We start from the raw sequence: 12,435 nt of genomic DNA, 5'->3' as shown, positions 1-12,435 counted from the left end.
AGCTACAATAACGCAGTACAGTCTACAGCCGCTCTGCAATTCTGGTTACGAGACAGTCAAAGGCTTAACTCAACACAAGGGGGCTGTATATGAATAGCTCCCGACGAAGACCAAGGTTGTTACTGGAATTACAGTTAAGAATCAAATAATTTGGTTTATCACCCACTTGTGACCCCATCACAATAACTGCACTGTCTGGAAGACATGGAATATTACAGGTTACTTCTACACTTGTAGCCATTGACATTTTTATTAGTATAAATAACAGGAGAGTTCTCCTTTCTGCAATCACAGAATTGTAACAGATAGCAGTAAATCAGCGATTACAGAGATAATAAATATTACTAATGCAGCTGTAAAGTGACGGCGCAAGCAAAACCGTTTGGGACCGCAACGCGAATCCCTGCAGCAAAGAGCTTTAACATTAACATTAGAAAAACTGTTTTCTTCCACACCCACTTGTGACAAGAAATTCAGCACTGCAGTTAATTCTATGCATTTCAGAAAGGGACTAACTGCTGTAAAGGGATTTCCAAAAAATCATCCAGATAGGCGATACATTTCTGATCCCTGAGCCATTAGGGCCACCACCAATGGGGGGGCTTGGAAAGTCTACCTGGATGAGTGGTAGTGCACCTGTATGAATATCAGTCATAATTGTGTGAATCGGCACGCTATGCTCCATGGACATTGGATTTTAGGACCCTCATTCTTGAAATAGTGTGTAAAAGCCAAGATGTAATGTTACAACTACTGAGGGTCATAAAAGCCAAAAATCCAGCTTGCTGCTCATTTCTATAACCAGTAGTGAAAAATTGTAAGCAGGACAGCCAAAAAGTGTCTGTCGCTACGTTCTGCTGCTGTTAGATTGGGGGGGGGGGGAGCAAAAACCTGGTGACAGATTCCCTTTAATGGATCGGTTTCTATAGATGCCATTGTTAGAAAATAAATTGATCCAGCTGGAAAAAAAAAAAAAAAGTTCTACCTACCTCCCTCTATCAGAACCAAGCCAATACCAGACAACCCACACACGCATTTCTATAAGGAATCCTTTTTTCCCCATATTGGGCAGCCTCCTAATGTCAGAGGAAACACTATAAAAAGCAGGCACTGTGTGCTATATATTATCGCCACTTGTGAATATAAAACATTTGTCTGCTGAAAAGAATTAAAAAAAATAATTAAGTTAAAAATAAATTAAAAAAAAAAAAATGAACTTTGACTGCCATGTTAAAGGCTAGGAAGAGGCTTTCTGCATCAGAAACCTCTCCCATATCACTGCTCAAAGAAGGCTTGGGTTGACTTCCACCAACCATGCTCTTTCCCAAACCAGAAAGTGAAGGATGAGTTCTTCCTGACAGATACATCATGGCTTGATTTAGTGCCCAATTAAAAGTGAAGAGATCAGAATGTAATAACAGTACGTGGTGCATACACTAAACAGGAACATTGGACTTCACAGAAAGGTCACATTCAGCTCGTACAATAAATACCTGCAGTCAGCCTGTGTCCTTTGCTTCCCTGTAATTAAACTATATTGGTGCATTCCTCAGATTGGCACAAAGTATGAGTACCGTATATTACTTTGTGCTGGTTGTCACAAATCGGTTTCCATCTATCTTTAGTACCTGAAAGTTCCTGGATCTGTGTCTGCAGCTGCACAGCACAGGCCCCTCTGTACATTGAGAAGAGAATTACCAGCACAGATTCCCTGGACTAATCACCCCGGGGCCACCACCAGCCATGATGTCACCCCAGGGCACCCGCCACCCATTAGGTCACCCTAGATAATCTATAAACTGTTCTCATTGGAGGAGTTTTCTGGGATCAGCAAACATAGGAGGAGGGAGAGTGGAAGTTACACACACACACACACACACACACACACACACACTTTATTAATCCCCAAACACCCCTCCAGGCCTGCCATAATCCACACGAGGTCCCACGACGCTCTCAGCTCTGCTACATCAGAAGCTGACAGCAAGCGGCCATAGAGCACGAGCTCCACAGAGCAACTGAAGTGAGTCGCGCTATCAGCGGTAACGTCACTCAGGTTACCCGTAGCCGCCGCTGGATCCTCCAACTGTCTCAAGTGGAGGACTTCAGCTGTGGCTGCAGGTAACCTGATGGTCTGCAACGCTGATCGCGCGGCTCACTTCAGTCACTCAGGTGATTTACGGTCACAGGTGAGTCCTTCACTTGCAATCACAAATCAGGCCACGATACAGACAGCCACGCAATGACAGTGAACTAGAGTGAAGCTCTGACATCACTGCTATGGACCCCCGTGTCCTGGCACTGACCTCAGAGGCTCATTTGAGTTCATGACAGCACACAGACAGAGCAGCACTATGGACAATGAACTCAGGTGAAATTCATCAATGTTCATTCTTATTGCGCGGCTCTGTCTGCTGTCAGCGGGCATGTATCAGAGCTGAATCGCCATGGAACCGCACTGTCAAAAATCCATCCAAAACCCATGTAAAATGCATGCATTTTTTTGTCAAACGCAGTGTTTACAGTTGTCAAAGTTTTGCCAGAGGGTGCATTTTTTTTTGTCAAAACAAAAACGCATTGTGCGGACATACCCAAACAGCGGAGCAGAAGGACATGGCGCCCATGTGGGAAGACTGAGAACAGGAGCCACCAACAGGAAGGAGGAAAAGAAGAATAACAGCGGGGAAGAAGGACGGAGCCCATGCGGGAAGACTAAGAACAGGAGCCGCCAACAGGAAGAAACAAAGAATAACAGTGGAGCAGAGGAGGATGAGGAGTCCATGTGGGAAGATGGAGAACAGGAGCCACCAATAGGAATGAAAAAGAAGAATAACAGGGGAGCAGAGAGACGAGGAGCCCATGTAGGTAAACTGAACAGTAAGGGAGAAAATAGCGGAGCAGAGGGAAGCTCTGGTTTTCTGCTATGTGGTCATCGGACCCAGCCCTGGAGATAAGCGCTTGCGCTACAGATCAGACGTTAACTTGATCCTATGTGTTGCTGCATGTGGCAGTCACAGCACAGGCCAGCAGGCTGCGGACTTTCTGGACCCAGGTGTGACGCCCTGGCCTATCAGGTCGTCACAGGGTATTGTGCAATCTGCCCTTCTGTGCAATATCCATCTCCTCCTTGGTTACGGGTCCACCACCTTTGGTGTTGCCAAGAACAAGCTAATCAAAATCCTAGGAACACACTGCACCACACCCACCAGACACCAGTGGACAGCCTGAGTGGAATAGGGTTGCACACTTGGGGGGGTTTGGTAAGGGGGAGGGGGGGGGGGGGTCAGGAGTCAGTTGAGCAGTGACTCAAGAGGAGAAATCACAAGTTAGTTAAGGAGTGACTCAAGGAGAGGTAAGGAGCTGGGCTCCCTGGAACTACTAGGTGGCAGAAGTTTGTCTGGGCCTGGTAGGAGCTGGACCCCGGTTGCAGGGGATCGTGACAAGGGGCAAGGACTGTCGAGGACGACAGCTGGCGGGCTTCTGCCATCACCAGGCAGGGGCCAGGGCACGACGGGGTACGTGGACCCTAGGTCAGGGAGTAGCTTCAGGCGTCCTGACAATTTACCCGATGAGGATGGAGCCTTCAAGATCCATTCTCCACCCGCTCCAAAATCGGGGTACTAGCGCAACGAAGGAGATAGGATTTTCCACACATATGGTCCAGAAAATACCAAGCATGAACCCTGAGAGCAAGCTCACCCAGTTAGCCACACTGGGGAGCGAGACCTGATTGGTTTCAGACTAAAAGGGACCAACTAGAAGACAAGGTGCCACGGGAAAGGTCACAGGCCAACAAGCAACACCAACGGGCACGGGACCCAGACGTGCTGCCCCTCAGTGGCAGCGGTGTCCAAAACTTTGGTTTACTACAGTTGTTGGTGTCAGCATTATTGGACTGAGTACGCAAGTGACCCTTACCGTCCCAACGGCACCTCCCTGTCACCTTCACAGAGTCCCAGGGCATCCCCCTACCCGTGGAGGGGTTAAACACCTAGCTGCCCACACCATTGCCACCGGGTACTCCACCTTACCATGCACCATAGGTGGCATCACAAACTTTCCACACCATCCCCTGTACATAAACCCCCTTGGTTTGAGGAGCCGTACGGCCCCTGGGTCCGGAGCCCTCTCGAACCACCGCAGATCCGGATCAGAGCAGCCCGGCTGCGACACAGGCAGACCACCACATCTTGTAGAGAAGATCTAATGATCTCATCTACACAGTACAGTCCCATTCAGATGTCAGTAATTTTTCTCACAGAAAGAAAAAAAAACAAAAAAAAAAAAACCTCAAGAACAAAAAACAGTGGAATTGTCAGTGTTTCAGATTAGCCCTTGTGTCTGGTGACCACAAAGCGCAAGCGCCCAGTACAGCCAGGTCAGGCACGTGCACTAATTGTCTGTGGGAGGGACGTGAACACCTACACACTAAAGCAGAGGTCTCAAACACGCGGCCCTTGGGCTTCTTGTGGCCCATGGACGATCAGTTCCGGGGGCCGCATTAGTCAGCGCTTTATTTCATTTGAGTGAACTGCTGGCACCGACACCGCGCTCTCTGCAGCTATACCTAAGGCAGCCGCTGGCCAATCACAGGCCAGCAGCTGATGTAGTGATAGGACGTCAAGCGCCGGACTCTGGCCAGCGGATGCCCATTGGATTGGGGCTGCAGAGAGCTCTGCGTGGCGCCAGCAGTTCAATCAAAATAAAAAGCGCTGACTATTGCAGGCACCGGCCGTGATAGTCATGGGGTCCATAGGCCTGTGGGCCGCAAGAAGAAGCAGTAAGGCTACTTTCACACATCCCGTTTTTGCTCTGCGGCACAATACGGCGTTCTGCAGAAAAACCACAACTGTTTTTTTTGCCGCCGGTTGCGTTTTTTGCATAGACTTACATTAGTGCCGTATTGTGCCACATGGGCTTGCGTTCGGTCCGGTTTTTGCCGCATGCGGCAGATTTAGCAGATGCCGCGGCCGGATGGAACGTTGCCTGCAACGTTTTTAGCTCCGGCAAAAAAACGCATCGCGCATCCAGCCGCTGCGGCGCATTTTTTCAATGCATCCCTATGGACGCCGCATGCGGCGCGATGCGGAAAAAAACGCATCCGGCTGCCGTATGTGGTTTCTTCCACTGCGCATGCTCAGTAGCGTGCCGCAACCGGAAAAAAACGGATGCGCCGCATGTAAAAACTTATGCAAAGGATGCGGTGTTTTCGCCGCATAGGTCTCACAGCCGGATTGAGCCGCACTGCTCAAACCGAATGTGTGAAAGTAGCCGAAAGAGGACACCGAAGGAACGGAGGACAGGTGAGAAGATTTATTTATTTATTTAATTTTAAATGTTTATATAAAGTCAACGGTATATAAAAGGCACAATACTACAAGATGATGACCCCATGGGAAAAAATTACCACAAAATGTTGGACAAAATTACTATATAGAGCCAATTGTAAAATACTTACTGTAAGGGGATAAAAAAATATATATAAAATTTAATAAGTTCTAAATAGAGCATGGAAAGAAAAAAAAAAAATACCATTAAAAATGCTGTTTATATAGCCAAAAAAAAAAAAAAGGGACATTATCTCCACATCTGTAACAATTCAAGCTATAAAACTACCATAACCCATACAATGAATGGCATTTAACCCCATTACGACAGCCTTACGGAGATAAACGGCGGCAGAATCAGGTCCTTATTCTGATCTGCCGTCTATAAACGGCGGGCCAGAAAAGGTAAATAGCGCCCCAAGCGTCAGAAAATCTCCGGGGTTTCAGCTACCGGGGGTAGCCGAGACCCTGGAGATCATGATTCAGGCCGGTTTTTCCGGTCCCCAGTCACGTGATCACAGGTATACACCGTATACCGATGATCATGTTATAGTAAATCACAGCGCCGGTAAAAAATGATTTATCTCCCATCTGGCATGATCAAACATGTCAGCCAGGAGAAATCTCCTCCCCCGGTCCCCTGATGTCACCAAAGTGCCCCCCGACCCCCTCCCGAAAATCCAAGATGGCGGCGCGCACAGCAGCGCACCGCCCGCATTTACCCATTTCCTCTGACTTCTGTCACACGTGCAATCACACATGCGACAGAAAACTCTTCCCGAGGCCCTGCCAGGTCACCCCCTATTCCCCCCCAGTGTCTCCCGTAACTGTCGGAGCGCTAATCCCCCGCGGCCCCCTCCTTCACAGCAGACGCTGGTAACATGTGCAGAGCGCGGCTGTCAGCTCAGCTTCCTGTGTCCGACTCAGACGCTGGCTCACTGCACGGACTCTGCAGCTGTGACCCGGGGAGAGTGGGTGCAGATTCTTTGCACCCACTCTCCTCAAATGGAGGGTCTGCACTCCTAGAAAATGGGGGACACGTTCCCTGAGCATGCCCCCCATATTCTAGAAGGTCGTGGGACTTCCAAAATAGCTTACAGGAGATTTTTTTTTTTCTTTTCAATAAATTCGTGAAAGAGGGAATGGTTGGGGAGTGTTTTTTCAAATAATTTTTTTTTGTCGTCAATTTTTTTTTTTTATTACTGTCAATTAGTTATGTCTGGTATCAGATAGACGCCGTGACATCACTAATTGCTGGGCTTGATGTCAGGTGACATTACACATCTGGTGTCAACCCCATTTATTACCTCGTTTGCCACCGCACCAGGGCAACGTGATAAGTTGGGGCGAAGCGCCAGGATTGGCACATCTAATGGATGCGCCACTTCTGGGGCGGCTGCGGCCTGCTATTTTTAGGCTGGGAAGAGTCCAATAACCATGGCTCTTCCCACCCTGAGAATACCAGACCCCAGCTGTCAGCTTCACCTTGGCTGATGATCTAATCTGGGGGGACCCTACGTTTGTTTTTTTTTTAATTATTTATTTATAATTAAAAAAAAAAAAAAAAGCTTGGGGAGCCCTCCAAATTGATCACCAGCCAAGGTGAAGCTGTCAGCTGTGGTTTGCAGGCTACAGCTGTCTGCTTTACCCTAGCTGGCTATCAAAAATAGGGGGGACCCCACGTCATTTTAATTATTTTTTTTCTTTTTGGGCTAAATACAAGGCTAAGCACCCTTTAGTTCCACATGAAAGGCACTAAAGGGCGCCAGCTTAGAATATGCAGGGGGTGGATCGTTATGCATGTTTGACAGTATCCATTCATCCATTGTAGCATTTTAGGCTATGTGCCCACAATCAGGGTTTGCAGCATTTTGGGCGCAGAGTATTTTCCCTGCATCCATAACGCTGCGTTGTGCAGTAGAAGCACAGTGGAAGGATTTTTAGAAATACCATGCCCATTGTGCTTTTCTCCGCAGCATAAACCGACCTGTGGCGCAGCTTCCTGAGCCTCAGCATGTCAATTTATGCTGCGGAGACAAGAGTGTTCTCTGCAGGTAGAATAGAGCTAAAGTCCACAGCAGCCTGAACCCAAATCGTGGGCATGGGCAGCTGCGTTCTCCCGTGCACAACACTCACATCTCTGCAGGAAGGCTGATACTGTGTACTAGACGCCGTGTCGCTGGATCATGACCACATAGTCTAACCGTGCTACAGCAACATTTTTGTGAAGTAACGGTGGAATCAAAATGCTTACTATACTCCTGAATAAAATCCTTGGAGGGGTCCAGTTTCCAAAATGGGGTCACTTGTGGGGGGGTTTCTGCTGTATAGGTACCCAAGGGGCCCTGCTAATGTGACATGGTGCGCGCAATTTATTTCAACTTTTCCAAAATTCAAATGGTGCTCCTTCCATTCCAAGCCCTCCCATTTATCCAAACAGAGGTTTTTGGCCACATGTGGGGTATCCCTGAGCTCACAAGAAATTGGATAACAACCTGTAGGATCCATGTTTTGTTGTTGCCTCTTGAAAAAGTGAGAAGTTTGATGCTAAATCAACATTTTTGTGGAAAAAAAAAAATGAAAAATTTCAATATGGCAACCTAAGCTTATCAAATTCTGTGAAGTGCTCGTGGATTCAAAATGTTCACTATACACCTAGATAAAAGCCTTGAGGTGTCTTGTTTCCAGAATGGGGTCACTTGTGGGGGAGCTCCATTGTTTAGGCACCTTAGGGGCTTTCCAAGTGCGACATAGCGTCTGTCAATGATTCAGTCAATTGTGCAGTAATATGGCACTCCTTCCCTTCCGAGCCCTGCTGTGCAACCAAACAGTTGGTTTCCACCACACATAAGGTATCAGCATACTCAGGAGAAATTGCACAATAAATTTTATGCTGAATTTTTTCCTTTTACTCTTGATAAAAAAAAAAAAAAAAAAAGCTGTCTGGTTGAAGTAACTATTTGCGGTAAAATTTTATTTTTTTATTTTCATGACTCAACGTTATAAACGTCTGTGAAGCACCTGGGGGTTCAGGGGACTCACCAAACATGTAGATAAATTCCTTCAGGGGTCTATTTTCCAAAATGGGGTCACTTGTGGGGGGTTTCTGCTGTTTACGTACCCTAGGGGTCCTCCAAATGCGACATGGTGCCCGCAATCTTTTTCAGCCAAATTTCCTTTCCAAAATTCAAATATTGCTCCTTCCGTTCCAAGCCCTCCCATTTCTCCAAACAAAGGTTTCAGACCACATGTGAGGTATCACCGCGCTCATAAAAAAGTGGGTAACAAACATTGGGGGTCAAATTTTTGGAATTACCTCTTGAAAAAGTGAGAAAGTTGATGCTAAAGCAACATTTTTGAGAAAAAAAAAATGACAATTTTCAATATGAAAACGTAACGTTATCAAAATCTGTGAAGTACCTGTGGGTCCAAAATGCTCACTATACCCCTAGATAGAAGCCTTGAGGGGTCTAGTTTCCAAAATGGCGTCACTTGTGAGGGGTTTCTGCTGTTTAGGTACCTTAGGGGATCTGTAAATGCAACATGGTGTCCGCAATCTATTTCAGCCAAATTTGCTTTCCAAAATTCAAATATTGCTCCTTCTGTTCCGAGCCCTCCCATTTGTCCAGAGGTTTCTGACCACATGTGGGGTATCGGCGCGCTCATAAGAAAGAGGGGAACAAGTTTTGGGGTCCATTTTGTTGTGGTATTTCTTCTAAAAGTGAATAAATTTGGGGTAGAGCAACATTTTAGGTAACATTTTATTTTTTGCCTTTTTTCATTCCACTTTGCTTTAGTTCCTGTGTAGCACCTGAAGGGTTAATAAACTTCTTGGATGTGGTTTTGAGTACCTTGAGGGGTGCAGTTTTTAGAATGGTGTCACTTTTGGGTATTTTCTGTCACCTCGGCCTCTCAAAGTCACTTCAAATGGGATGTGGTCCCTAAAAAAAAAAAATGGTTGTGAATTTTGTTGAGAAAAAAAAAAAAATGGGAAATCGCTGATAAACTTTGAACCCTTCTAACTTTTTAACCCCAAAAAAATTTTGTTTCAGAAATTGCGCTGATCTAAAGTAGACATGTGGAAATGTTATTTATTAACCATTTTGTGTGACATAACTCTGGGTTAAGGGCATAAAAATGAAAAGTTTGAAAATTGTAAAATTTTAAAAATTTTCATCAAATTTCCAATTTTTTCACAAATAAAAGCAAAAAAATATCGTTCTAAATTTATAACTATCATGAAGTACAATATGTCACGAAAAAACAATGTCAGAATCACCGGGATCCATTGAAGCGTTCCAGAGTTATAACCTCATAAAGGGACACTGGTCAGAATTGCAAAAAATGGCCTGGGCATTAAGGACAAAACTGGCTTCGTCCTTAAGGGGTTAAAAATTTACAAAAAAAAAAAAAACAAAAAAACAATACACTGATCCTATGGTGAATAGAAAAAAAAAAAAAAAATATTACTAAAAATGTCACTATGTCCTGCAAAGAATGCGCCCCCCCAATATCCAGCTGAGTGTGAGACCCCTGCCCTACACAGCGCAGGTAGGAGAAAATCCACAGCCAGACACCGGTCAGCCTCCAAGTACAAACCTGCGGGAGAACCGAGAATCCCTGCAGCAGAGGGACCTAAAGACGCCAGAAACGGGGATGAGCTAAGCACCTACCCGGCCACCGCGGCTGACGGTCACTAATGGCCGCGATCTGCAGCAGGTCACGTCAATTTCCCCATTTCATATGGAATAATCCCGTCATTAAAACAGACGTGAAGCATATGGACACAGGAGACCGGCCGAGCACAGGAGCGGTGCAGCCGGTCGGCCAGACCAGGCAGATCAGCTCCATATGGAAAGAAGTGGGGCACGATCCACTCACAGCACGTCTAATCCACAGCACGAACGATCACATGTGACGGCACAGCAGCACACAGGAAGTGAGCAGCGCCGGAGAGATGAGCAGCCACATTCCAGCAGCTGAGGCATCACATGCCGGCACCGGGCACCACACAGGAGCCTCCGGGAGCGCAGACACGGGTGAGGACCGGACCGGAGAGAATCACACCCTACAGCTCGCGCACACCCCAGCCCAGACACAGGACCCCCAGCCCAGACACAGGACCCCCAGCACAGACACAGGACCCCCAGCACAGACACAGGACCCCCAGCACAGACACAGGACCCCCAGCACAGACACAGGACCCCCAGCACAGACACAGGACCCCCAGCACAGACACAGGACCCCCAGCACAGACACAGGACCCCCAGCACAGACACAGGACCCCCAGCACAGACACAGGACCCCCAGCACAGACACAGGACCCCCAGCACAGACACAGGACCCCCAGCACAGACACAGGACCCCCAGCACAGACACAGGACCCCCAGCACAGACACAGGACCCCCAGCACAGACACAGGACCCCCAGCACAGACACAGGACCCCCAGCACAGACACAGGACCCCCAGCACAGACACAGGACCCCCAGCACATCGTACACAATTCTCATTCAAAAAGGAAGAGCTCGAATGGCTAAAGGTAAATAAATAGGAAAAAACAAACAGCCGGACAGCCCCAATAGCAGGGCAGCTCGGCACCCAGCCGTACCTGGCGGCCTCTGCACCGGGCTGTACGACGTGCACAGGTTCAGAGTCGCCGCCTTCTCCCGGACCGTGGCCATCCCGTCCCAGCAGAGCGACCAGACTGAACCGGAGGCGGAGCGTCCGCAGCTCTTCTACCACAAGGGGCGGGGCCTGGACGTCACCATGTCAATACTGTTACTGTATGCACCGAGCACTTGCACCATGTGCGGAATTTTAGATCCTGGTCATAAGGATGGGTGAAGGGTGATGTGACACTGTGATGGGTGAAGGGTGATGTGCCACTGTGATGAGTGAAGGGTGATGTGACACTGTGATGAGTGAAGGGTGATGTGACACTGTGATGAGTGAAGGGTGATGTGCCACTGTGATGAGTGAAGGGTGATGTGCCACTGTGATGGGTGAAGGGTGATGTGCCACTGTGATGGGTGAAGGGTGATGTGCCACTGTGATGAGTGAAGGGTGATGTGACACTGATGAGTGAAGGGTGATGTGCCACTGTGATGGGTGAAGGGTGATGTGCTACTGTGATGAGTGAAGGGTGATGTGACACTGTGATGAGTGAAGGGTGATGTGACACTGTGATGAGTGAAGGGTGATGTGACACTGTGATGAGTGAAGGGTGATGTGACACTGTGATGAGTGAAGGGTGATGTGCCACTGTGATGGGTGAAGGGTGATATGACACTGTGATGGGTGAAGGGTGATGTGACACTGTGATGAGTGAAGGGTGATGTGCCACTGTGATGGGTGAAGGGTGATGTGCCACTGTGATGGGTGAAGGGTGATGTGACACTGTGATGGGTGAAGGGTGATGTGCCACTGTGATGGGTGAAGGGTGATGTGACACTGTGATGGGTGAAGGGTGATGTGCCACTGTGATGAGTGAAGGGTGATGTGACACTGTGATGAGTGAAGGGTGATGTGCCACTGTGATGGGTGAAGGGTGATATGACACTGTGATGGGTGAAGGGTGATGTGACACTGTGATGAGTGAAGGGTGATATGACACTGTGATGGGTGAAGGGTGATATGACACTGTGATGGGTGAAGGGTGATGTGACACTGTGATGAGTGAAGGGTGATGTGACACTGTGATGAGTGAAGGGTGATGTGACACTGTGATGAGTGAAGGGTGATGTGCCACTGTGATGGGTGAAGGGTGATGTGCCACTGTGATGGGTGAAGGGTGATGTGACACTGTGATGGGTGAAGGGTGATGTGACACTGTGATGGGTGAAGGGTGATGTGCCACTGTGATGAGTGAAGGGTGATGTGACACTGTGATGAGTGAAGGGTGATGTGCCACTGTGATGGGTGAAGGGTGATGTGCCACTGTGATGGGTGAAGGGTGATGTGACACTGTGATGGGTGAAGGGTGATGTGCCACTGTGATGAGTGAAGGGTGATGTGACACTGTGATGAGTGAAGGGTGATGTGCCACTGTGATGAGTGAAGGGTGATGTGACACTGTGATGAGTGAAGGGTGATGTGACACTGTGATGG

The 12,435-nt window shown here is 48.0% G+C and overlaps 1 protein-coding gene across 2 annotated transcripts in view; it reads right to left on the bottom strand.

Moving 5' to 3' along the window:
* Positions 1–11,019, bottom strand: part of DEPDC7 (DEP domain containing 7) — a 51,931-nt gene extending 40,912 nt beyond the window's left edge. The window contains exon 1 of one of the 2 annotated variants that reach the window (XM_075326614.1): positions 10,937–11,019. In XM_075326614.1, the coding sequence (XP_075182729.1) occupies positions 10,937–11,009 (73 nt within the window). In that variant the 5' untranslated portion in view covers positions 11,010–11,019. Of the gene's footprint in view, positions 1–8,369; positions 8,430–10,936 lie in introns of those variants that run through there. The other variant, XM_075326615.1, reaches the window with a different exon arrangement.
* Between the last annotated feature and the right edge of the window lie 1,416 nt (positions 11,020–12,435).

Source organism: Anomaloglossus baeobatrachus, chromosome 10 (assembly GCF_048569485.1).
Source record: "Anomaloglossus baeobatrachus isolate aAnoBae1 chromosome 10, aAnoBae1.hap1, whole genome shotgun sequence".
NCBI lineage: Eukaryota > Metazoa > Chordata > Amphibia > Anura > Aromobatidae > Anomaloglossus > Anomaloglossus baeobatrachus.
This window is presented reverse-complemented; position numbering and strand designations above follow the sequence as displayed.